At 55.2% G+C, this 23,312-nt stretch overlaps 1 protein-coding gene across 1 annotated transcript in view; it reads right to left on the reverse strand.

Annotated features, from left to right (window-relative positions):
* RTN4RL1 (reticulon 4 receptor like 1) overlaps positions 1-20,826 on the reverse strand; it is a 76,574-nt gene extending 55,748 nt beyond the window's left edge. Inside the window, exon 1 of the mRNA XM_069603082.1 lies at positions 20,372-20,826. Within this exon, the coding sequence (XP_069459183.1) occupies positions 20,372-20,384 (13 nt within the window). The 5' untranslated portion in view covers positions 20,385-20,826. The remainder of the gene's footprint in view (positions 1-20,371) is intronic.
* Positions 20,827-23,312: the final 2,486 nt, after the last annotated feature.

Consider the following 23,312-nt stretch of genomic DNA (forward strand, 5'->3'; position numbering starts at 1 on the left):
CGCGCGGGAGCGACGGGCCTCTCTGGAAACGCTTCCCACCCCGAGGGCGCCTAGGCCGGCGGCCCGGGAGCGGCCGGCGCTCGGCGATTCGCTCCCTCGCCCACCTGCGTCCTGCCAGCAGACCCCAACCGGGATCTGAAACCGCTGCCGGAGCGCCGGTCTGGTTTGATCACACCAGCAGCCCTGAGCCGGCTGCACTCGCCCATTGCACAGATGTGAAATCCGAAGCAGAGAAGGAGACGCGGGGCCAAGCTGGACACCCGGGCCCTTCCTCACCAGGCTCGCCCAGCATCTGGTCGAGCTTTACATTTCCACCGAAGGCGGCGCCATGCCGACGCCCTGGCGGGCTCCCAGCACCCGCCTAGCGGGCTTCGGAGAAAGGGGGAGAAATGGGAGTAGTCTGGGCCTCGAGGGGCTCTGGGAGTGCTCTAACACTGCTCGCTGGATGCGCGGGCTTGGCACACTCCTCCGCAGCCAGAAAGGATCCTCCCGGAGGCCCTCTAATCTGTCACACACACAACTGCTAGTGATCCATTTAGTGTTCCCCCAATCGGATCAGGTGCGGTGGGGGCAGAGTGCTGCGTAGACAGGGTCACTGCCCTCAGCGAGCCTATGGTCTGCTGTACACACAATAAGAGTTGTCATCTCTTTCCAGCCCTCTACCGGCATGCGCGCGCGCGCGCGCGCGCGCACATACACACACACACACACACACACACGGTGACTGCTGCTGCTGCTGCTAAGACGCTTCAGTCGTGTCCGACTCTGTGCGACCCCATAGACGGCAGCCCACCAGGCTCCCCCGTCCCTGGGATTCTCCAGGCAAGAACACTGGAGTGGGTTGCCATTTCCTTCTCCAATGCATAAAAGTGAAAAGTGAAAGTGAAGTCGCTCAGTCGGGTCCGACTCTTAGCGACCCCATGGTGACTACTCCCCCACAATCCTGCTACAGGACATAGACCCACCCTAAAGGACTGCTCCAGGCTTCCCTGGTGGCTCAGGCAGTAAAGAGTCTGCCTGCAATGCAGGAGACTCAGGTTCAATCCCTGGGTGGGGAAGAGCCCCTGGAGAAGGGAATGGCTACCCTCTCCAGTATTCTGGCCTAGAGAATCCCATGGACAGAACGGGCTACATTCCATGGGATCACAAAGTCGGACACGACTGAGTGACTAACACACACACACAAAGTCCTGCTCACATCACATTCTACACGGGCAGGTGCACCCACAAATTCCCAGCCCACTCCAACCCCATCTCTACATGCGCATGTGTGCACACCACCCCCCACAAAACAACTAAAGGGTGGCCGCGGCACTCATCACATGTGTGTCCACTAACAAAAACACACATGCGTACAAAGAGCTGCCCATCCCTGGGCGTGCATGTGCCTATGCTAGTACACACACGTTCACACACAAAGAACACCCCTCTCCACCTCCACACAAGTTGGTGAACGTGCCCACAGAGCTGACCGTCCCCTCACCCCATCCCTGCACACACACACATATGCACATGCAGTGGAGCATCCACTGACACCTCATCCCTATATGTGTGTGTCCCCCTGCACACCTGCACACACACAGGCACATACGCATGCGCACTGACTGTATATAGGCAACTGGGGAAGAGCTGCAGCCTCCAGCCCTGCTCCTATTTAAAGAGAAGCATTGCTGGAAAAGGAACAAAAGCAAAGCTGGCTATAAATAGCCACCTCCCTCCCTGCTTTTCCTGCCCTCCGGCCTGGCGGCCTTGCCTCTCCTCTCCTGCCTGGGGCCCAGAGCAGCCAGGGCAGGGCTGTCCCCAGGGGTGGGCAAGGGGGCCCTCAAGGCCCAGTGGCCAAGCACAGAGCACTGGGGCCCGCCAGGGGCTCTGGGCCCAGGTGGGTGCAAGAGCTCACAGCCTGCCACCTGCAGCCAGCCCTGCGTACATGTGCCCGGCTCAGAGGGAGGGAGGCCCACTTGGGCCTGGCGGGGCTGCTGCCTCAGCAAAACTGCAAAGGCTGGCAGCTGCAGGGGAGGAAGGCAGGGCTGCTGAGGAAGGCCACAGCTGCCCCCTGCCCGGGCCCTCCCTTCCCGGCCAGGCCAGACCTTCCTGGGGTTGATTCCTGGTTTGGTACCTGGGCCCAGAGTCAGGGATACTGGGTGCCCTCTCAGAAGTCACATGCACTGGAGGAAAGGTTGGCAGGACCAGAATGGGGGATGGGACACAAGCCCTACTTGGAGTTCCAGTTCTATTTCCTCTGATCCACCAGCTTTAGGCAAGGCTCCTAACCACACCACCCAGCCTCAGTTTCAACCCCCTCTTCTTGGGGTTCTAGAAATGATGCATGAAAAACCAGTGTGCCTAGAAGGCCCTTGGAAACTGGAGAGCCACTAGGATGGGGGAGATTACAGACTGCTGTCTGCAAGAATCCGCCTGCAGTGCGGGAGACCAGGGTTTGATCCCTGGGTCGGGAAGATCCCCTGGAGAAGGGAATGGCTACCCACTCCAGTATTCTTGCCTGGAGAATTCCATGGACAGAGGAGCCTGTCCTGTCGAGCTATACAGTCCATGGGTTCTCAAAGAATCGGACACAACTGAGTGACTAACACTTGCTTTTTAATGCTTTCTGTGTCTGAGAAGAACTGGATGAAAATAATAATTTTGTTTTGTATTTGCCATGTGCTAGGCACTGGGCTATCTTTATTCCATCCTCTGTGAGGTAGGTACTATTTATTCCCATTTTACAGATGGAGAAACTGAGGCTCAGGGGCTTACTCTAAGGTCACACAGGACCCTAAAGCACAAAGCCAGGTCGCAAAGCCAAGCTGGAACAGAGACTGAAGGCCTCTGTTCTATGTTTTATACTGTGGGGGGACTGAGGAGCCCTGGTTCTCAGGTTAGCCCCTCCTCAGAGACCAGTGGAAGGCTGGGCTGGGCTGGGCTGCCTGGAACTGGAACTGAACGGGCTGCAGGGAGGGAGCTGGTGTGACCCTCAGCTCCTGAGGCCCCCACAAGGGTCTTGTAGCTGAGCCCACCTCCTGCTCACCCTTCCTGTCCCCTGAGGGGCTTTTCTCCACTAACCCTGGGGGAGGGGGCGGAGGAGAAGAGCTCAGGCAGACCTACTTTCAAGGCTTTAATCCTTTTTGCTTAAAGGATTTTTTTTTTTTTTGCTTGGGGAAGACTTGGTCTGATCAGACGAGAGACACAGGGAGCTGACAAGCTGCGGAGGATGGGGGGGAGGGATTGGTGAGGAGAAAGAAATACATATTTATTACCCTCAATTATTGAAAAATAGATAGTACCAGATCTTAGGTCCTGGCAGACACTGCAGTGGCATTTGTGCAAGGACTATTTTCTTTCCCTTTTCTATCTCTCTTTTTCTTTTTTGGTTATTTCTGTTGAAATTGTAATGCTTGTAATGTGGTGAGCTTGTTAGTAAAAAAAAAAACTCCCTGGCCAGTTCCCAGCGGGTTGGGAAGAGCTTGTGACCAGGGAGCCTCTGTACTCCAAGTACTGGGAGGAGCTGGACCCCTTCTCAATGGAGGAGAGGGTGTGGACAAGAAAGATCTGAGCCCTCATTTGGGGCTGCAGGGGCTGGGCCCAGGCAAGCATGTGGCCCCAGCTGATCTCCATTCCCGTCCTGCCCCCTGCTCTCTCAGGCAAACCCTCCACCAATTCGGCCCCCACTCCCGCCCCTTCCCTCATTGCTGCTCTTTTCGAGGGAGTGGAGAGAGAGAGAGAAATCGATTCTGCTTCTTCTGTGAAGGAGGTGACAGCTCTTGCCCCAGGCTTCTGAGGGCTTTGCCCAGGGGCACTGCCAGCTCCCCAGACACACCCTTCTCTTGCCAGGGCCTGATCAGCCTATTGAAAAGGGGGCAGGGGCAGGGCACCAGCTTGGTACAAAGATGCGAGGCATCCTGTAGGGCAAACTGAGGCCTGAGACCCAGTTCGGTATACACCCCCAACCTCTTTTGTTGTGGATTCCACATCAGGGCCAGGTGGGGCCTTAAACAGAGAAAAAAATAAATTAATAATGAGGGAGAGGAGGGGGAGATCTACAATGAGGAAAAAGACCAAAAAGCAAAGCCACTGGGAAGCGGACCGTGGCATTCATTTTGGTACTTGAAGACTCCCAGAGCCTGGCACACAGTCAGCCTCAGTCGAGGACTGTTGGCCAACAGATGGAGCTGATGCAGTCAGAAGAGCAACAGCATCTCATGAGGCCTTGCTACCTGCCAGGAAGGCCCTTTCCACCTACCTTGTCACGATTTCTCAGAGCCCCGAGAGGCACCTGGCATTAGCCCCAGTTTTCAGATGAAGAAATCGAGGCCCAATAGAGAATTAAAAGCAACTGCCCAAGGTAGGGCAGCTGGTAAGTGGCAGAGCAGGGCCCTGGTTCCCGCCCGTCTGGCTGCACAGCCTCGGCTCCCAGCTACTCAGCTCGATATACAAAGACAGCAGGCAGATGTGAGCAGACCAAGGATACTTTTGAGAAAAAGCAGGCAAGAAGACATATCTCACAGGCCAAGAGACAGAGTCACTGAATGGGGGTCGGGTTTTCCTTTCTGATCAGGGAGAACCTGCTTTGGGGAGAAGGAAGAAAGAGCTGAGGAGAAGTCAGGGCTGTGAGCCGGTGGCTGGTGGATAATGTCCCAGTTTTCTGGGGAGGCTTTCAATCTCTTCTTACTTTCCTGAGCCATTGAAAACCCCATGGGGATGCTTTGCAAAGCCCTGTCCCCTGCACTGCCTTATGGGGTTTCCCCTAGACTCTAGGCAGAGGGGCAGGAAGTTGAGGACATACCCAGTCTCTCCCAAACAAGGTGACCCATCCCTGAGACTCCTCCCACTGGCCAGGGCTGGCCTGTGTCGTTTTGTCCACTCACACGGACTCAGCCCTGGACACAGAGAGGCAAAGCTTCAAAGGGCGGCCAGTTCTGGCCTGCAGGAAGGAGGGCACAGGGAGTTACCATTCATGTTACTCATACTCCGGCCGCATCGGTTGAACTCCCATTCTGGGTCATAGTAAAGTGCCATTCTTGGTCATAGTAAACTTCATCAGCATCATCTCACTTAAGCTTCACAAAACTCCAAGACAGGTACTCTTGGTAGCCCGATTTTACAGATGGAATAAGTTAAGCTCAGAGAAATAAGGTCATTCCTAGGACTTGAACTTGGGTCTGACCGGATCCCACATGCTTGATCCCCACTTGGAGGTGAAGGGCTCGATTGCTGACCCCTGGACTGAGCTCTGCCCACCAGACTCATCTTTCAGAAGCAAGCCTCCACAGCCACCAGCATAGCTGCCGAGGGCCCCTCTGAAAGAGAGGTACAGGGAAAGGCTGGCCTGGGCTCCTGGACAGATGAGGGGTGTGGAACCAACCTTACCAGCCAGTGTGCTGTGGACAAGCTTTGGGACGCAGCAACCTGATGCTGTATGATGCTGGGCAAACCACTTGGGCTCTCTGGGCATCAGTTTTTCTCAGCTGAGTTATAAGGTCTTTTCTAGCACCAAAGAGCCTGCAAATCTATAAAACTCACACCAATTCCCTGGTCCAGATCAGAAGCTAGGGACCTGCCCTTTCTCATGTTCCACCCTCAGGAGTTTTTGGTGCCAGAAGCCACCCCAAGTGCGAGGAAAGCCAATGCCCTCTATTCATCTCCCCCCTCTGGTGTGCTCACAGCCCCTTTCACTGGAGATCCATGCTGTGTCCACGGCCCCAACACACTCTCTCTCTCACACACACACACACCCTCCTCTCCAAATAACCAGAAGACTTAGGGTCTGGCTGTCTTCTGCTTGGGGTAGTGTCAAGCCCACCTACCTAAGGGACATTACTGACCTCCCAGGATGGCTTCCTTAGGAAGCCCTTGACCTTTCAGCCTTCTCTTTTCCTGCCCAGAAGCCCACACAGCACATGGACCAAGGCATATACAAAGATGTAGGCTGTGGCACGGTCTCCAACAGCAAAAAGCAGCTAACAGCCTCCATACACAGGCCGGAGGATGGGCAGTCAGATGAGGCACCTTCTGCAGCCATTCAATAGAAAGGCCTTTGAGAACTACTGTTAATTCATCAAGACAGGGCACATTTCATGCAACAGAAGGAAGGACGCACCGAACACCCTGGGAGGGGTAAGCGTTCCCACTCTTTGGGTTGTGGGATTACAGTGATTTTCTTCTTTCTGCCAGTCTGTGGGTTTCCAGTGTTTTCTGCCATGTGTGCCCATTAGTTGTGAAGTTCAAAAATGTTACTCTGGGGAGAGAAGTTTGGAGTATGAATGAGGCAGCGAGTGAAAAAGATAAGACATTACAGAAAACTAAGTTCTGTGTAAAAGGCAAGGTCTTATGGGAACTGACCTCAGGCCTTGTGCCTGAACCCCATTAAGAGCCAAGGAGGAGAGGTGTCTGACCTCAGTGGGAACGGGGAGCCCAAGACCCACCACTCCTCCTCCCCACCCACCATAGCTGTCTCTTTGGTCTGGGTTTTGGCTCCTCCCCCTTGGCCAAGTGACTGATGGGCTTGGGCTGACCCTGAAGCTCTGGTCCTCTCCAAAGGAACCCGAGACTACTCCACGGGCTTATCTCAGAAAGTGTGCCCTGCTCACAGCTCCAGCCCCCAAGGCAGCAGGTATTGTGTTAAGCACACTCCTGCCTCAGGCCTTTGCACTCACTGCTTCCTCCTTCTCGAGAGGTTTTCCCAAGCAGAAGCAGCTTTGGTAGCGAAAGAGAGCCTTCCCTCACTTCCCTTAGGCTTCTCTTCAAATGTCACTTTATCAGAAAGACTTCTTAGCCACTCTCTCTAAAATAATAGCTCTCTGGTCACCCTCTGTTCTTTAATGAACCCTCTGTTACTTTTCTTTTTCTAAGCACTTATGCCCACCTAACAGAGTTAAGTTGATCAGCAGTTTTGTTGTTGGGTGTTTTTTTTTCACTCATTTTTTGACTGTGCTGGGTCCTCCTTGCTGTATATGGGCTTTCTCTGATTGCAGTGAGTGGTGGCTTCTCTTGTTGCAGAGCACGGGCTCTACGGTGCATGGGCTCAGTAGTTGAAGCTCGCGTCCTCGGTAGTTGTGCACTTTGCCTACAAAGGTCCATATATAGTCGGAGCTATGGCTTTCCCAGTATTCATATATGGATATGAGAGCTGGACAATAAAAAAAGGTTGAGCACTGAAAATTTGATACCTTCAAACTGTGGTGCTGGAGAAGATTTTTGAGAGTCCCTTGGACAGCAAGATCAAACCAGTCAATCCCAAAGGAAATAAACCCTGAATATTCACTAGAAGGACTGATTCTGAAACTGAAGCTCCAACACTTTGGTCACCTGATGCGAAGAGCTGACTCACTGGAAAAGACCCTGATGCTGGGAAAAACTGAAGGCAAAAAGGAGAAGCAGACGACAAAGGATGAGATGGTTGGATGGCATCAATGACTCAATGGACATGAATTTGAGCAAACTCTGGGAGATGGTGCAAGACAGGGAAGCCTGGCGTGCTGCAGCCCATGGGGTTGCAGGGAGTCGGACACGAATGAACTGAACAACTGAACAACAGGCTTCGTTTCTCCAAGGCATGGGGGATCTTCCCAGACCAGAGGTCGAACCCTGGGTCCCCTTTGTTGGCAGGCAGATTCTTAACCACTGGGCCACCAGCGAAGTCCCTGATTGCTCATTTATTGTCTGTTCTCCTCACTAGAATGGAAGTTTCATGAGAACAGCAGACTTAGTTTTTGTTCACTGCTTCATTCTCAGGGCCAAGCCAGCAGAAGGCGGGCACTCAATAAATGTTTAATGTTTATCAAACGGAGGGAGCCCTCCCAAACCTCTCTTGGCTGACAGGATAAAAGCTCATCTATGGACAGATAATCCATGGTCTGACATGGAAAAACATGGCTGGCTCAGCTGGGATCTTCCTTCTGGGAAATAAAGCTGAGAATACCAATAGGAATTCCCTGGTGGTCCAGTGGTTAGGATTCAACACTTCCATTGCTGGGGGTACGGGCTCAATCTCTAGTGGGAGAACTGATATTCTTCATGCCGCACGGCATGGCCTAAATAAATAAATAAAGCTGAGAATACCAAGGATGTGGGGCAATTGAGTGGTGGGAGGAGGGGGGTGAAAGGCCATCTCGAAGAATAAGCAGCCCAGAGTCTTCCCTGGTGGTCCAGTGGCTAAGACTTTGTATTCTGGGAATACATGCCGGGGCCTAGGTTCAATCCCTGGTTGGGGAACTAGATCCCACATGCCACAGCTAAAAGATTGCACATGCTGCAATGAAGATCAAAGATCCTATGTGTTGCAAATAAATCAAATAAATTAATTTTTAAAAAAGAAGAGGAAGAAGCCACCTTGGGTGGCCATATTGGGCTTTACGAGAGGTGAAAAGTCATGAGTGCTGACAGTGGGGTCAACAGGGGCAGTAATAGCTGGCTTAGGTGGAAGAGGAGTCCATGAGGGGGATCACACAGAGGCTGCCCCTTCTTAGAGGGACTCCTTTTCGTGGAGGTTTCTAGAGTCCAGGTCATGCATCTCTTTGCGATAATTCCCCATTTCCAGTGAGAAATCTTGAATCGCTGTAATCACATTTGTTCACTGAAGGCGGAAATACCAGCCCACCAGGGGCACTGGGCCAATTACAGGGAGATGATAACCATTGCTACCTCGAGGCAGCCCCAGGGCCAGTTGCCGCCCCACAGTTTGGTGGTACCGTTCCCCCTTGGGCTGGTGTGTTCTCCTGAGCGTGGCCCCGTGAACTGTCCCAGCCTCTCTCCCCTGCTCAGAGACTCTGTATCAACTGCAGCCTTGGGCAGCAACCCGGGAGCCCTCCCTGCAAGGAGAGGAAGTGGTTCAAAGTAAAAGTCATTTTCACAGACAGGAGAGAAGGCAAAAGAGGCAGCGTGTTCTCACCCCAGGCACCACCTGAGCTCAGCTTGGCCTGGCAATTTTATCTCCTCATGTTCGGTCCAGCCTCATTTAAACATTTCAGATCTCTGAAGCCCAGAATGTCCACGAGAGGTTTTTCATTTGCCACGGAATCAATAGTGCAATTTTTGTTCCATACAAACCTGCCAGGTCCAGCCCTAAAGTTTTTCGAGCGAGAGTGCTGCCTCTTCCCCCAGCACAGCTCTTGCCCTGCTGAAGTCCTCTGTGGCCTGGTTGCCCGGTCTTCCTCTGCCTTTTGGCTTCCTCCTCCTACAGAGGAGCGGAGCTGGGCTGGAGTGAGGCAGCAACCGCCCTGGGCCCTGATGAGCTCAGTGGCCCCTCTGTGCCTCAGTGTTCTCATCTGTAACTTGGGGCTAATACTACCTGCCTTTTCTGCTCTTAATGAGGCATTGCACGAAGAAAAATGTGAGACACCTTTCTCCACCCTCCTCACTAAAAAAAATAATATTAGGGCTTCCCTGGTGGCTCAGTGGGAATGCAGGAGCTACAGGTTCGATCCCTGATCCAGGAGGATCCAACATACTGAGGGGCAGCTAGGCCTAGGTGCCACAACTGCTGAGCCTGTGTTCAAGAGCCTGGAGCCACAACTGGGCCCATGTGCTGCAACCACTGAGGCCCTTGCTCCCTAGGGTCCGTGCTTCACAACAGAAGAGGCCACCGCAATGAGAAGCCCATGCACTGCAACCAGAGAAAAGCCTGTGCAGCGATGAAGACCCAGCACAGCCAAATATAAATAAATAAAAATTAACATTGAAAAATAAATAAAAAGAAAAAAGGGAAGAAAAAAATATTTTCTCCTAGTTCCTGATACAAAGTTTTTTTTTCTCTCTCTTTTTTAAGCCCTAAGTTATCATGATTTAATTTTTCTTGCAGTTACAGAGCAATTTAAAAATTGAGTTTCGATACTAAGTTCCTTGTGTTCCAACGTACGTGTACAGTCATTCAATCAACATCGCTAGTCAACTCATAAAGACACAACTTCAGTTGTTGATTCAATACTGTTTGCCCAATGTCATATTCGCGCTACATTTTATTTTCTGCAGGATGCTGTATTCAGTCGGGTCCTGGTAGGAAACACAGAGCACTTTCAGACTGAGTAATCTGATGAGCACATAATGATGATGAGGATGGTGGGGGTGTGTGCTGTGTGCTCAGCCTCTCAGTCCTGTCCAGCTCTTTGCAACCCCATGGTCTGTAGCCCACCAGGCTCCTCGTCCATGGGGACTCTCCAGGCAAGAGTACTGGAGTGGGTTGCCATTTCCTTCTGCAGGGTATCCGCCCAACCCAGGGATCGAATCCAGGTCTCCCGCATTGCAGGCGATTCTTTACCACTGAGCCACCAGGGAAGCCCCAGGAAACCCTAATAGATAATGTCTTTTACAGGCCCCTCCCTCCTCCCATGGCACCCCCTCCCCTAACCCCAACTCCCCCATCCCTCCAACCCCCCATCCCTGGGGCTGAGTGAGGGGAGGGAGCTCTTACTGAGCGTGGAGACAGAGCTGCTGGGAGAACTTTCACTGGTTCAGCACAGACCAGACTGACATCCAACTGCCAGAACCTGCATTCCTTTGCCTGAGGGCCTTCTCTAGCAGAGAAACTGTCTTTGCTCGCTTTAGGGGAACAACACTCACCCAGTGAGGGACTGGAGTTGTGTATAAATACCCAGCTCCCTCCCCTTAGGGTGAAATAACTTTGAAGTGCATGTTCTAAACTGTATCTGAAATTCCCCAGTGGGTCTGAGTTCCGGGAGAGGTGGGGTGAGGTGAGGGGCTCATCCGTGGGTCCAGTTCTCCGACTGACGTACCTGCAAGGATGGTGGTGCAGATGCTGAAATGGGAGAGATGGGGAAGGGTGAGTGTGCTCGGAGCTCAGGCAACACACCTGCCACTGGCTTCTTCCTTCCCTGTCTCACTTCCACACTCCTCTCCTAGTGTTCCCCAGGATCCTTCCCAAAGAGACCGGCACTTGAACCCTTGTCTCAGGCTGTACTTCTGGGAGGAACTTTGGGTGACCTGTGATGGAGGGACACAGAGAGTCCATCGTGACCCACCCATCGGTTGAACTCGGCTGGAAGCTCACGGCTGAACTTCAACAGAACAAGCTCCCGGGACAGAGAGCACATGGAGAAGGATGGAGAACAGATCTGGAGGGGTCGGGGAGGAGGGTAAAGAGGAAGCTGTTTCCTCATGGAACTTGCCATCCAGTGGGGAAGGCTAATGACATAAAGGTAACTGCAATAAAATCGACTGAGTACTGTGACCTGGGGTACAGGGAACAGTGGGATATCAAGGACCACTCCCCTAGCCCAGGTAAGTTTTCCTCGCGGAAGTGACGTGAAAGCTGAATCCTGAAGGATAAGTGTGAAGGGAAAGAAGGAAGCAGTGTTCTGGGCAGCAGGGGGTGCTTGTGCAAATCTTTAGAGATGAGACAGAGAGAGAACAATTCCATTGGGGGATTGAAAGAAGGTCATTAGACCTGGACCTCAGAGTCCAAAGTGGGGAGTGGGGAGAGGAGAGCTTAGTGGGGCTGTAGGTGGGACAAGAGAGGAGGACTTGACCGCCAAGCTGGGACATCTAGACCAGCCCCTGAAAGACAAGGAATCAATGAAGGTTCTTAAACAAGGGAAGGACAAGATCCTGCGGCACTGTAGACTCTGACCACCATGTGAAGGCTGGAGCGGGGGAAGGCAGAAGACGCAGGGGGGCTGGGAGTGGAGGGTGGCAAAGGCTAGGGTAGAAGCAGGGAAGGGAGGAGCGAAGGATGCTGAGGGAGAAGGGGCATCACTGCTCGATGGACTTGTGGGGAGTGGTGGGCTGAGGTGAGGGGCTCATCCGTGGGTCCAGTTCTCTGACTGATGGTACCTGCCAGGATGGTGGTGCAGATGCTGAAATGGGAGAGATGGGGAAGAAGTAAGGGTGCTCAGAGCTCAGGGTCAAAGTAGGAGCATCGTTTCACACACGCCAGGTTTGAGGGTCCTGTGCGGCGGCCAGTGGAGACATCTGGGGGTGGGGGGTCAGCTGGATGGATGGCCCTGGAGGTCGGAAGTAACACCTTGGCTCTCGATAAGACGTGGAGGGGAAGCGGTCAGTAAATGGACCCTGCAGCTGTGGACAAGCTGACATCATCCCCAGGGCTGAGCTGACACCCCTAGAAGGCAGGCCCAGGGCAATGCCCCCAGGAGGCACCACACTGGAAGGACGGCAGGCGGTAGTGAAGCTGGCAAGGAAGGCTGAGAAGGAGCAGCCTCAGAAGCAGGAGAAAGACCAGGGGAGCCGCCGTCGGGGAAGTCGAGGGAAACTATGACCGACAGAGTCAAGGGTCACCAGGTCAGGTGAGATGAGGAAAATGTCCAGCAGGGTCAGGCCAGAGGGGTGGCAGTGGAGTGACCACCGAATCGCCTCTCCCTGAGGGGTGAGCGGTAGGCAAGGGCAAGCGGACTCCAAGTGTAGACAGCTTCTCCCAGCGAGCTAAGCGGTCACAAGGGGTCCAAGTCCTGCTGCACAAGAGCGAGCTCCAACCCAGGCCTGGGCAGCGTGGTGTCCTCTGGGTCAGCACACAGCACACGACACAGCCAGTGGCCTTCCTGCCTGCACTGCTTGCTAGTGGAGGACCAGAGGGGACTCCCCAGCCCCCAAACTGGAGGAGCTTCCAGGGCAGCAGTAAGGCCAGAGGAGGAGGCCCCTTGAGCCAGGTGTGACCAGGGCCACCTGAGCTATCTGCTTTATATTCTGGGCTCTGACACTGGACATCATTTGAAGAAACTCTCTTACTGCCGAAAAACATTTGCCAAACCGTCCATCTAGTTATATGACATATGGGGAAACTGAGGCCCAGCGTCCGGGGTCCTAGTGAGTCAGTCACAGAGATGGAAGCAAATCCAGCCCCAGGGCTCCAAGTGTGGGATCCTGTCCACAGCCCCAGAGTCCACAGCGAGAAAAGGGCCGTGGCCAGGCCAGAGGCAAGATTGTGAGAGGCTGCTGCTGCCGGCGGAGCCGGGCAGCCAGTGAAGACACAGACAGACAGCAAAGTAAACAGCACGTGGCGGGCCGCCCGCAGCACAGCCGCGGAGGTGGCCGGCGTGCCGGCCAGCGGGCTGCCAGTCCGTGACCGCGGCCCTCGGCCCGTGCCCAGCCCGCCCCGGCTGCCCCACGCTGGCCACTGAGTGACCGACTGTCTCCCCCAGAGCCCCCCGCACCGCCTGCTCCTTCCTCCTCCCAGCCTGCTCAGACAAGGCCATGAATAGAACATTAAAGGTAAAACCTTCTAAAAGAAAAAGCAGCTCCCTGGTAGGAGTCGCCTCATGAAATGTCAAAGGCAGAGCAAGGCTTCCTGCCTTGTGTGCTTCTCACTAATGGAGGCACCTTAGCCTCTGTATCCCCATCATCCAATCGCCCTATAAATAAATCATGGTAAGAAGAATGCCAATTTTCCCCCTAGGGCCTCATGAATCTCTGCATAAAAGCCCCCTTCATGATGCACACATTGGCTCAGGTGCCCAGAGAGAGAGAGATGGCGAACTGTGCTTCCAACAATTTCATAGGCAGTAGCAACTCTCATGCCACCTCTGTGGGCTGAGAGTTGGGAACTCTGCTTTCCTCCTGACTTGGGGAAGAAATTTTTGCTCCATTTCCTGCAAATCCACCCCGACCACGGAGCCATTGCCCTGTGGAATCAGCCCAAGGGGCTACCAGGAGGCTTCATCTCTGAGGGCTGCGGTCCTGTGTCCCTTGGCAGATGTATGATGACGAGTCGTGCCCACCCCCCTGCGTGGGTGGGCGAGCTACGTACCCACTGGAGCTCTGTTCCCGACATGCGGCACGCATAGTGCTGGCCCACCCGCCCACTCCCAGGGGGCCCCCCACTGGGTGGCTCACCAGCCGCTCGTGCTGCCAGTGGTCCCGTCGGAGGGAGTGCCAACCTAGGTGCCCGGGAAGCTCAGCTCTGCCAGCGGGGGCCTCTGGCAAGCACTCCTGGAACCTGTTGCATGCTCGCCAGGTGTGGTTCTGCGTGCAGACACACACACAGCATTGTGCCAGCTCTCTTGCTGGGTGGGCCTGGAGGCCTCCACAGCACTTCTTCTGAATCACCTCGCAGGGGATGTTTGCAGGTTTGGATCCCAGCTTCACCGACTGATTAGACCGTAATCACAGGTTCCAAAGCACCCTGCTGAATCTGTTAGCTCTGACAACCTGTCCTGCCCCCACCAAGGAGAGGGACGCTCCTCCTTGAAAGGTGGGAATGTGCTCTTCTGCACCCAAGATGAGATCCACTAGACTCTCCGCCTTCTCTTTTCTTTTCCAAACTGCAGGAAGAGTAGGTCTCTGGGGTACACATCCGTGGCTGGAAGTGGGCAGGAGAAACCCTGCATGGAGGGCCTGCAGTTACTGCCCAGCTGACTGGCTAGGGCTGGGCCATGGGAACTCTCCAGAGGAGAAGGGGCAGGTGGAGGGACCCCTGCCCCTGCCAAGTGCCAGTCCTGGGGCTATTGCTCCCCAGTCACCAACCAGTCTGGGGTGTGGCTGTGTTAGCCGTCCCACCAGGACAGCCTGGAAGGGGAGCCTTGGAGAGCAACAAATGCAGAGTGCCCCGCCCCCTGATAAGCCAGGGCCCCGCCTTCCTGAAGGGCCTGAGAGCAGGCAGGATGCTTCATTGTCTGATCTCTGTCTGCAATGAAGACAGCAGTGCAGGAAGCAGTAGGGGAGAGAAGGGACGGGGGCAGGGTAGAGGAGGACAACTGAGAGAGGGGTTCAGGGTCTCAGGAGCCCCAAGTCCCAGCCAGAGACGTTCCTGGAGGAACACCAGAAGAGTGCGTGGGAATTACCAGGGAACTCTGTTACGAGACACGACTGATTCAGATTCAGCAGTGCCCGGCACCTCACAAAACAAATGTCACATAAATCAAGGCACGTGGGCGTGTGAGGCAGTGGAGCTGAGAGGTTAAGAGGGCGAGGCAAAGAGCGTGGTGGCACACAGACCTGGGGTGGCATCCTGACTCAGCATGCCAGCTGGGTGACCCAGGGTCAGGGAGATCATCTGGCCTGCACCTCAGTTTCCTTATCTGTATGGCAGGGACGAGCACAGACTGATCTTGAAGGGTGGCTGTGGAGACTGCCTGAGGCTAGGCATGGAGTCCACTTAGCCTGGCCCATCACTAATTATAAGCCACTATCGTCAGCATGTGGACAGGGAGCATGGAATCGGATTCAAGGCAGGTGAGGAAGAACAGTCCATTCTCTGCTGCTCATTCCCTGCTTGCATCCATGCCTCCTCCCAGCAGGCTTGGCCAAGCGTGTTCGGACCACAGCGGCCTCCCCTTGCTCCAGTGATGGACCCCAAGTCAACTGTATCTTTTCGCCCCAGTTCAATGACATCCAAGGAGGTCCCTGCTTCTGGTCTCCCCTTCGCCTTGGGGTTGATGTCTTCCTAGGTGTTCTCTTGGGCTTCCCAGGTGGCACTAGAGGTAAAGAATTTGCCTGCCAATGCAGGAGATCCAAGAGACGTGGGTTTGACCCCTGGGTCAGGGAAGGTCCCCTGGAATAGGGAGTGGCAACCCCCTCTAGTATTCTTGCCCGGAGAATCCCATGGACAGAGGAGCCTGGTGGGCTACAGTCCATGGAGCCAGAGAGTTGGACACGACTGAGTGACTAAGTACACATGAGGTCTTCTCCCAAGCCTGAGGAAGCCCTCACCCTGGGGTGCCTGCATCACTCCTCTCTCAGACTCATTTCTACCCAGGTGGCCTGGCCAGTGCACCCCGAGGAAAAGGCCGCTTCCGGCATTCTGCATGGAGGTCCTGCCTTCTGCTGTCCCTGGAGGCTCTGTTCCTGTTTCGCCAGCTATTTTGCTTCCTCGGCCATCTGTTCCCTCCCTGTCATCTCCTCTCTGCTTTAACCTTAACCACTACTTCGCTGCAGATGGTACCAAACAGATCCGTTCTTGACATCCTTCAGCAGGCCTGCCCCCTCCTTCTCATCTCCAGAGAGTGAACTTCTGCTCTGTCCTTTCTCAGGCCCTGACTTCAAAGCTTGGAGTTAGACTCACTGCCCACCCCCCCCAAACCTCCCTCCTAGATCCCATCTGCTGTCAACTCTGCCACAGGTCAGGGGGCAAAAACTCCTACCAGTCTCCCCTGTCTTTTTCATTTCCTAATGAGACTTCCTTGCTTCAAACTTGGCCAAGAACCTCTCCCCGTGTCAAGTCCACTGTCTGCTCTGGTTATCCACCTGATCTCCTAAAACAGAGCCACTGAACCCTCCGGGGTGGTGGGGGTCGAGCTTAGCAGCCTGAGCCTAAGACCAGAAACTCAGGTTCATTCCTGCAGTAGAGGAGTCAGTGTGTCCACGCTGGGAGTTTGGGTCCTGAACAGTTCTTCTGCAGCAACTAGACCTGGAAACTATGGTGAGGAGTTGGCTTCATGTTGGCATGACAGGGGCGGAACCAAAACACATTTTCTACTTCGTCTTAGCTCACAAATGGGGAGCATTGCATTTCTTTCCTTGCTTTTATTCTGGCTACTGGTGAGAAAATGCATGCAAGGACTTTATTTAGCAACTCTGCCTCTTTTCTCTGTTGAGGTGACCTGGTGCTTCCTTAAAAATTTCTCATCCTGTCTTCTCTTTGCTGGTGTAAGGACCAGGAACTTTGATGGGAAAAGCAGTCCAGAAGCTCCCAGTTAAGGAAACTGTCTTAGTGTCACTGGTTTCACTGGGCTGCTTTCCTTGAATGGGACAGACTTGTGCTGGGAAGACTGGAACTCCACTTCTGTACCTAGATTTGGGCTAAAAAGGCTTGTATCTCCTCCCGCTACACAGGGTTCTTATAATTTCCCTCTCTACACTTTCTCTAGTAGAAAGGGGAATGTCTTGGCTGTCTGCGGAACACTCTCCACTTCCCTTCACCGTTGGGGCTAAGAAGGGCCACAACACTAACAGCTCTAAGGGGAGCCTGCTTATACCTGGACACCTGGAGACTCTCTGATTCCCTAGGGGACCTCTGAATGCAAATCAACAAAGCATCTGACAACCCCATGGTCCCTTCTTTCTCCTACCTTCCCTTCTTCCCACAAAAGAGACCCAATCCAGCCACCAGGCCAGCCGATCTGGCTATGGAAACCAAAAGAACAAAATGCATCTTACTGGGTTGTAGGCCTTAATCTAGCTCTTGCTGAATTATTCAGGGATGGCATTAACTTATAAATGAGTGTGTTTGACTGATTTTGTGGTTGATGTACAGATAAATTCTAATGAAAGACAGCTACACGATTTTAAATTATTAATTAGACTGCCACTTAACAAAGCCTATTTGGCACTCTATTTCCTTGCTTAACAAGACAAAAACTTTAAGGAAAGGTTCTGTATTCACCCAGAGGCTGTTGATTTGCATTCTGTTTTTTATAGCTCTAAAAATGAAAACCATAGATCCTGACCTTAAGCAGGCCACTTCTGGCCAAGCAAAAACCCAGCAGGCCACTCTTCCTTCCTAGATGGTGCTGAGTGGCTCGGGGCCTCGCTTGCCCTGCCTGCCTCTCATCTCTGACCAGAGATTTGCTTTTTATATCCCCGGTTCTGCCAGGCTAGGCTGGGAGATGGAAAAGCCAGCAGGGCAGCTGCTGAAGCCTTCAGCTACCAGCGCGGTCAGCAGCAAGATCCACTGAGGACTCGAGGCTGTTCAGGTTCATAGAGGTGGGGCTGTGGCCAGGAGAGTCTGTTCATTAAGAGATGCAAGTCAGCACCCCTAGTTCTTAAAATGTCCTGCCCAGGGACAACACCATATTAACTGTCATAGGACAATCAGAAGTCAGAGACGTGACCCTTGTGGTCTAATGCCTACTCTCACCTTCTTCCTTCTCTGGGGTTTCTCCGCAGGATATGTAGGGCTCATGGTCCTCTCTCCTCCCGGGATCTAGGAAAGGCTACTCTTTCGTCATCTTTCAAACCCTTTTCCAAATCATAATTAAACTATGAAACTCCCCCGAGGGTCAGGACCCCATGTAGGGTTCTGCATCTGATGGGCAGGGAAATTGCAACAAATACCTGAATCCATCCTATGACCTTTTTTTTTTTTCATCCTATGACTTTTTTTTTTTTTTTTCATCCTATGATATTTTTGCCAGGAGCTTTTGGGAACACTTGAGAAGCAGAAACTTCAATGGCCACCTCTCTTGCCACCAGCCCCAAGCATATCTTTGTCTCTGGGCACATACCTAGAATCCACACAGAAAATCTGAGTGCCCTGTGTTATGTATGCACAAGAGAGACCAATCCTGGTGACCAGGATCAGGGGCCAAGGGAGAGATTTGCCCAGACCAGGACCAAAATAAAAGCCCTTTGCCCACACAATGGCCCAGAGCAGCAAAGGACTTCTCTGCTCTGCTTTCCTCTGGCCAATCCAGGTGAAAACCTCTTTGTCGGTAGAATCTCTCTTGCCAACCAAGCTATGCAGGAAGGGAAAAATAGCCCAAGTGGCAAACACACGTGACTGCCAAGTCTCCAGTGGCCATCTCTTGGGCAGGGTAAGGAGCCTCCTGCTGGGGAGCAGGCCCCAGAATGCACTGGGTTCATCCCAAGCTGGGTCTCTGGCTAGCGAGGATGGGAGAAAAGGCTCTTGGAGGCTGCTCAAGCCTCCCTGGACACCTCAACCATATAAATAAAACGCGTGGGCCGCCTCGTGGCTCATTTTTAACTGTAAACTGACAAAAGACCAAAAGGGAAATGAGATGTCAGCTGCTCTCTGTTATCTCCATCACAGACCTGCAGCCCGGACATGGCGGCCTTTAGAACTACCTGGGAAGCCTTCCCCACTGGGGCAGGTTTGCAGGATCCAGGTCCAGGCTGCCAAGCTCTGTTAAAAAAAGGCACCTTCTCTGTGCAGACACACTCTGGCCAGCACTGGCGGGTGCTGAAAAGACTTTTGGTCCCTTTTTAGCTGGGGAAAGGAACTGGAGTGGTGCCTCCAACCAGCAGCAGAGACTTCCCACCCACAGTGAAAGGCAGTCAGGGTTCCCCCACCCTGCACCGCACCGACCCACGTGGAGGATACAAGTCACACACAAGTTGGTGGCTATTCACACAGTGGGGCGACCCAGATTCATCGGTCGGCCTGAGCCAGCCAGGACCGCCACACAGCCTTTAGGGCTTCCAGCGCAGACGTGGTTTCTTCACGCACCTGTCCCACCAGCTTATGGGGTCTCTTCCATCACCCCCACACCTGCTCCTCTCCGCCCATCCCTGGGCTTCGCTTCCCCCTCCTCCCGTCACCTCCCCTTGCCCATTTTCTCCTTTCCCATCCTACTGTGAGGTCAGAATTCCGTGCTTACGACACCTCGGTCTGTTGCCATGGAAACAGGGGCGGATTAAGGCTGGAGCGCGGAGCTCAGGGATCAGGCCCCTCCGCTACCTGAGGTCCCACCTTAGCTGGCTCCCGTAGGGCCAGGGCAGACAGCCGCAGGCGCGGGTGGCTCACCGGTCGCTCGACCCGGGCCAGGGACGAGGGGGTCCCGGCGGGGCGCCGCAGCCCGCCCGGACCTGGGAGGTGAGAGAGGTAGACGCAGAGGCCCGAGCGGCGGGTGGCGGAGCCCGCGGGCTCACGGCGTGGTCACCTGCCCTCCCTGGGCCCTGGGGACCGCTCCCCGCGCGGCAGCCACGTGGGGGCGCGGCGGGACTTCCCCAGCGCCCGCGCCAACTTTGCAGCGCTCGGCTAGGAGCCCGGCGGCCCAAGGGTCGTGGTGAGGTGGTGGTGGCGGTGAGGGGGGGGCAGCTGTCCTCAAGTTAAGCCTGGCACCGGCTGCGCACGCTCCTGGCACCCCTCCGCCTTCCAATCCCTCCTCTCCAGGCAGAAGGAAAGTTTGAGGAACCGGACCTCTGGCGCTAGCCACCAACCCTCGGCCGCTGGATGCCCAGAGCCCATCCCTGGGGACCACCAAAGCGCGGTGCAGGGAAGGTGCCCGTGTCCGGGCCCCACCTGGGAAGCCGGGACGCGCGGTGAGTGAGCGCAGGGGCTGCGCGGCGCCTGACCGCCGGCTGCACCGGAGCGCGGGTCGAACCCGGCCCCGCCTAAGCGGCGGAAGCTGGCGGCGTGGGTCCGCGAGGGGGATGGAGGCTGCAAGTGAAAAACTTTATACCGGCAAAGCTAAGGTCCCAGGAGGCCGGCTCCCCTTCCATTACAGGTAGTTCACTGTGGTCTCCAAACGACCTCGCCGAACCAGATCTCTAGGCCTGGCTGCTGGATTCAGGGAGCAGATCCCAAGTCTCGCTCCTAGCCCCCGTCGGGAGCCGAGCTCCCCCAGCAGCACTCCCTCCGCGGCTGAGTCCCCGCGAAGCCCGCTAGCCTTCCCAGAGCAGCTTCCCAGACCGGGAGCCTCGGCGCCGGGCGGCTCTCGGGCGGCTCCCAGGCTCACGGCTCTGCCCCGTGCGCATACAACTCCAACTTGCCCCTGCGGCTCCAACTCACCTTTGCGAAGCATGTTGGCCGCGGGGCCGCCACTCTGAGGTCGGCCTAAGCGCGCTCCCTCCCGGGGTCCGGATTCAAATCGTCGGGCGCCGGCTGCAGCTAATCCGTGCGCGTCGAGGCGGGGGCAAGCCGGGGATCCACTGGTGCCCGGCGGCCCGGCCCCGCAGGGGCATGGTGAGCCCGAGCCCCGCGCCGAGGGCACCTGCGCCCACCGGCAACCGCGGCTCTGCCCGGCAGCCCCCGGGGCGAGCTGCTTTCTCCGCGGAGCCGGCGGCCTGCTTCTGCAATCTCGAGCACTTTGCAGGCGGTTTTGAGGGGGGACGCCGCCCCCTGGTCCCCTGGCCGCGGCCCCCTGCTCTCCGCCCCCTCGGGTCGCCGCCGCCGCCGCGGCTGCTGCAAAAGGGCGCTCGCACGCACCACCGAGCTCCGGGGAAAGCGCCGGGCGCGCGTTTGCAGGACCGTGCGATCGGCGGAGCGGGGCGCCTCCCTTCCTCCCCCCGGCTTCCCCCACCTCTCCTCCTTCCCTCCCTCCCCCGCTCGCTAGCTCCCTCCCTCTCTCTCTGCGCTCCCCGCCCCCGCTCACGGAGCGCCTCCCATACAAAATTTATGAAAGTGCTCTCAGCTCGCGGTGCCGAGCGCCGTCCTATTCCCAGGGCAGCGGCGCTCAGCCGCGCGGCGCCGCCTCCCAAGGTGTTTTCGCCGCGCCCGCCCCCGGGGACGATCCTCGGCCCGCGTCGGTCCAAGTACCTGCCCCAGTCCCCGGGCCGGTCGTCGGGCCACTCGAGAGTCCCTCCCGGGCTCCACGGGCTTCCCAAAGCTCGCACCCGCAGCCCCACCCCCTCCGGGCGAGCGCCCTTCGCGGATGGAGGTCACCGAAACAGGCGGCTGGAAGCGTGCTCTCTGCCCACCGGCTGGGATGCGAGGACCGCCGCCCAGAGTCCCCGATTATAAGTCCGCACTCCTGCCCATCTCCTCACTGGCGGACTCCGCTTTTTCTTCGGAGGCTCGACGGCTCCTCCTTGCCCAGGACAGCTCCCACAAACCCAGCAGCATCGCATCCCGCGTCCTAGGACACTGCTCTTTTTTGGGGGGAGACGAGTGCGATGTCCCCCTGGCTAGTCTAGACCTGGCAACAAGCATTGGGGAGGCCCAGCTGCATATCCTAGCGAGGGGAAGACCGATGTGGGGCTCAGCCAGACTATCTCTGCTTAGGGGGGGCCACTGTTGTCCCTCAGTCTATACAGACCCAGCCCAGGGCTTCGTGGAAAATGGAGGAGGCACCGCCTAAAAAGCAGGTCCAGCTGGGAACCAGTTGGGCTGAGCTTAGAGAAGGTTAAGGCCAGACCAGTCCCGGGTGGAGGCCGGCACCCCCTACTGGCCTGATATAAGAGGGGTCCTAAACAGGGGAAAACAGTGGCCCAAGTCACCTATTAAAGGTACATTTATTGAGGGACTATCAGTATAGAGCTTTAGTCTTCTGGGATTCAGTCAATGAAAAAGGCAAAGTCCCTGTCCTTGTGAAATTTATGGTTATTAGGGACCAATTTAGGAAAGTCCAAATGAGATCTTGCTTGGAAGAAGAAAAAATAAGTCAGGTGTTGTTCTGGAGCTAATAAGAGGGGATCAGGGAAAGCACTCTGAGCAGGCGACATCTAAGCAGAGATCTAACTGAAGTGAGAGAGTCGTGTGATTCCTTGGAGACAAACTTGACATGTTAGGAACCTCAAAAAGAAGGCCAGTATCATTCATTCACTCATACATGCATTCAGCAACACCAAGGTTTGTGCTAACTACATAGGCTTGGTATTCTGCAGTCCATGAGGCTGCAAACAGTCAGATGTGGCTTAATGACAGAACAACAACAACAACATAGGCTTGGGTTTTCAGAAGCTTATGGCGAGCTTCTGTAGGGGAAGACACATAAGCTGTCTTAGAATGTGCTAGGAAGAGACAGTGTGGGAGGGGACTCTGCTAGCTCTGTAAGGGGCTGAAAGACCATCCAAAACTGTTTCACAAAGGAGGTGCCATTGGTCTTGAGGGCTGAATGCATCAGGCTGAGAAGGGGAAAGACTAGGACAGGCAGGAAGGAATGTGTAGATGGCTTGGAGGTGAGAAAGTAAGCTTGTGCTGAAGATTAAGAAGATTGGTCCATCTTGCAATAGAAACCCCAGGTAAGGCATTCTCTTAGCCTCTGCCAGCTGCAGGACTGGACTGAGCAATCCTGTCTGAGCCCTGCCAGGCAGACACTAGCTGAACTCCGAGGACACTGAGAGCTGCAGAGGCCCTCCACCAGTAAAACCCAGGTCAGGGAGGTTGAGCAACTCACAGCAGATCAGTGCTGAAGTATGAGCCTGCATCAGGATATGCTAATCCTTCTTCCACCTCCCCAAGCCGCCTCCCCATGACCCCCTGCCCTGCAATCTGCAATCTCCAGTATCTTAGGCAAGGTTGGCCGGGGCTGGGCGTGAGTGTGAGAAGCAGAGTTATTTCGGGCCTCTGGAGGGCTGGGTGCTGTTTTGGAGTCCAGCCAGGGGGTGGGGGCGACTGTAGGCGGTACTGTAGTGCAAGGTGGGGGTGCGCTGTGCCCGCCTTCTTGTCAGGCAGTAATTACTCAGACTGCTGAGTAACTCTGGCAGGGAGACCCCCGCGGACAGATGGAGGTGTTCTCGGCCTAAGCTGAATGATGGCCCCCAGTGTCCTGCACAGCAGAGTCTTCAGGCACAGGCTTGTTTCCTAATGGGGGCCACACAATTCATTCAGGCCAGAGGCTGTGGGGTGGCGCTATAAGAGGAGGGGGGCCTTCTATTACCACTTCTGCTGAGGGAAAGGTCCTAAGGGGTGCGGGCCTACTAGGGAAACGCCATCACTCGGTACTGAAGCGAGTCTTTCCCTCTTGGGACTCTCAGATGCATCCAGAGCTAAGGCTGCCCACAGACTGGGC

The sequence above is a fragment of the Ovis canadensis genome, chromosome 11 (genome assembly GCF_042477335.2).
Source record: "Ovis canadensis isolate MfBH-ARS-UI-01 breed Bighorn chromosome 11, ARS-UI_OviCan_v2, whole genome shotgun sequence".
In the NCBI taxonomy this organism is placed as follows: domain Eukaryota; kingdom Metazoa; phylum Chordata; class Mammalia; order Artiodactyla; family Bovidae; genus Ovis; species Ovis canadensis.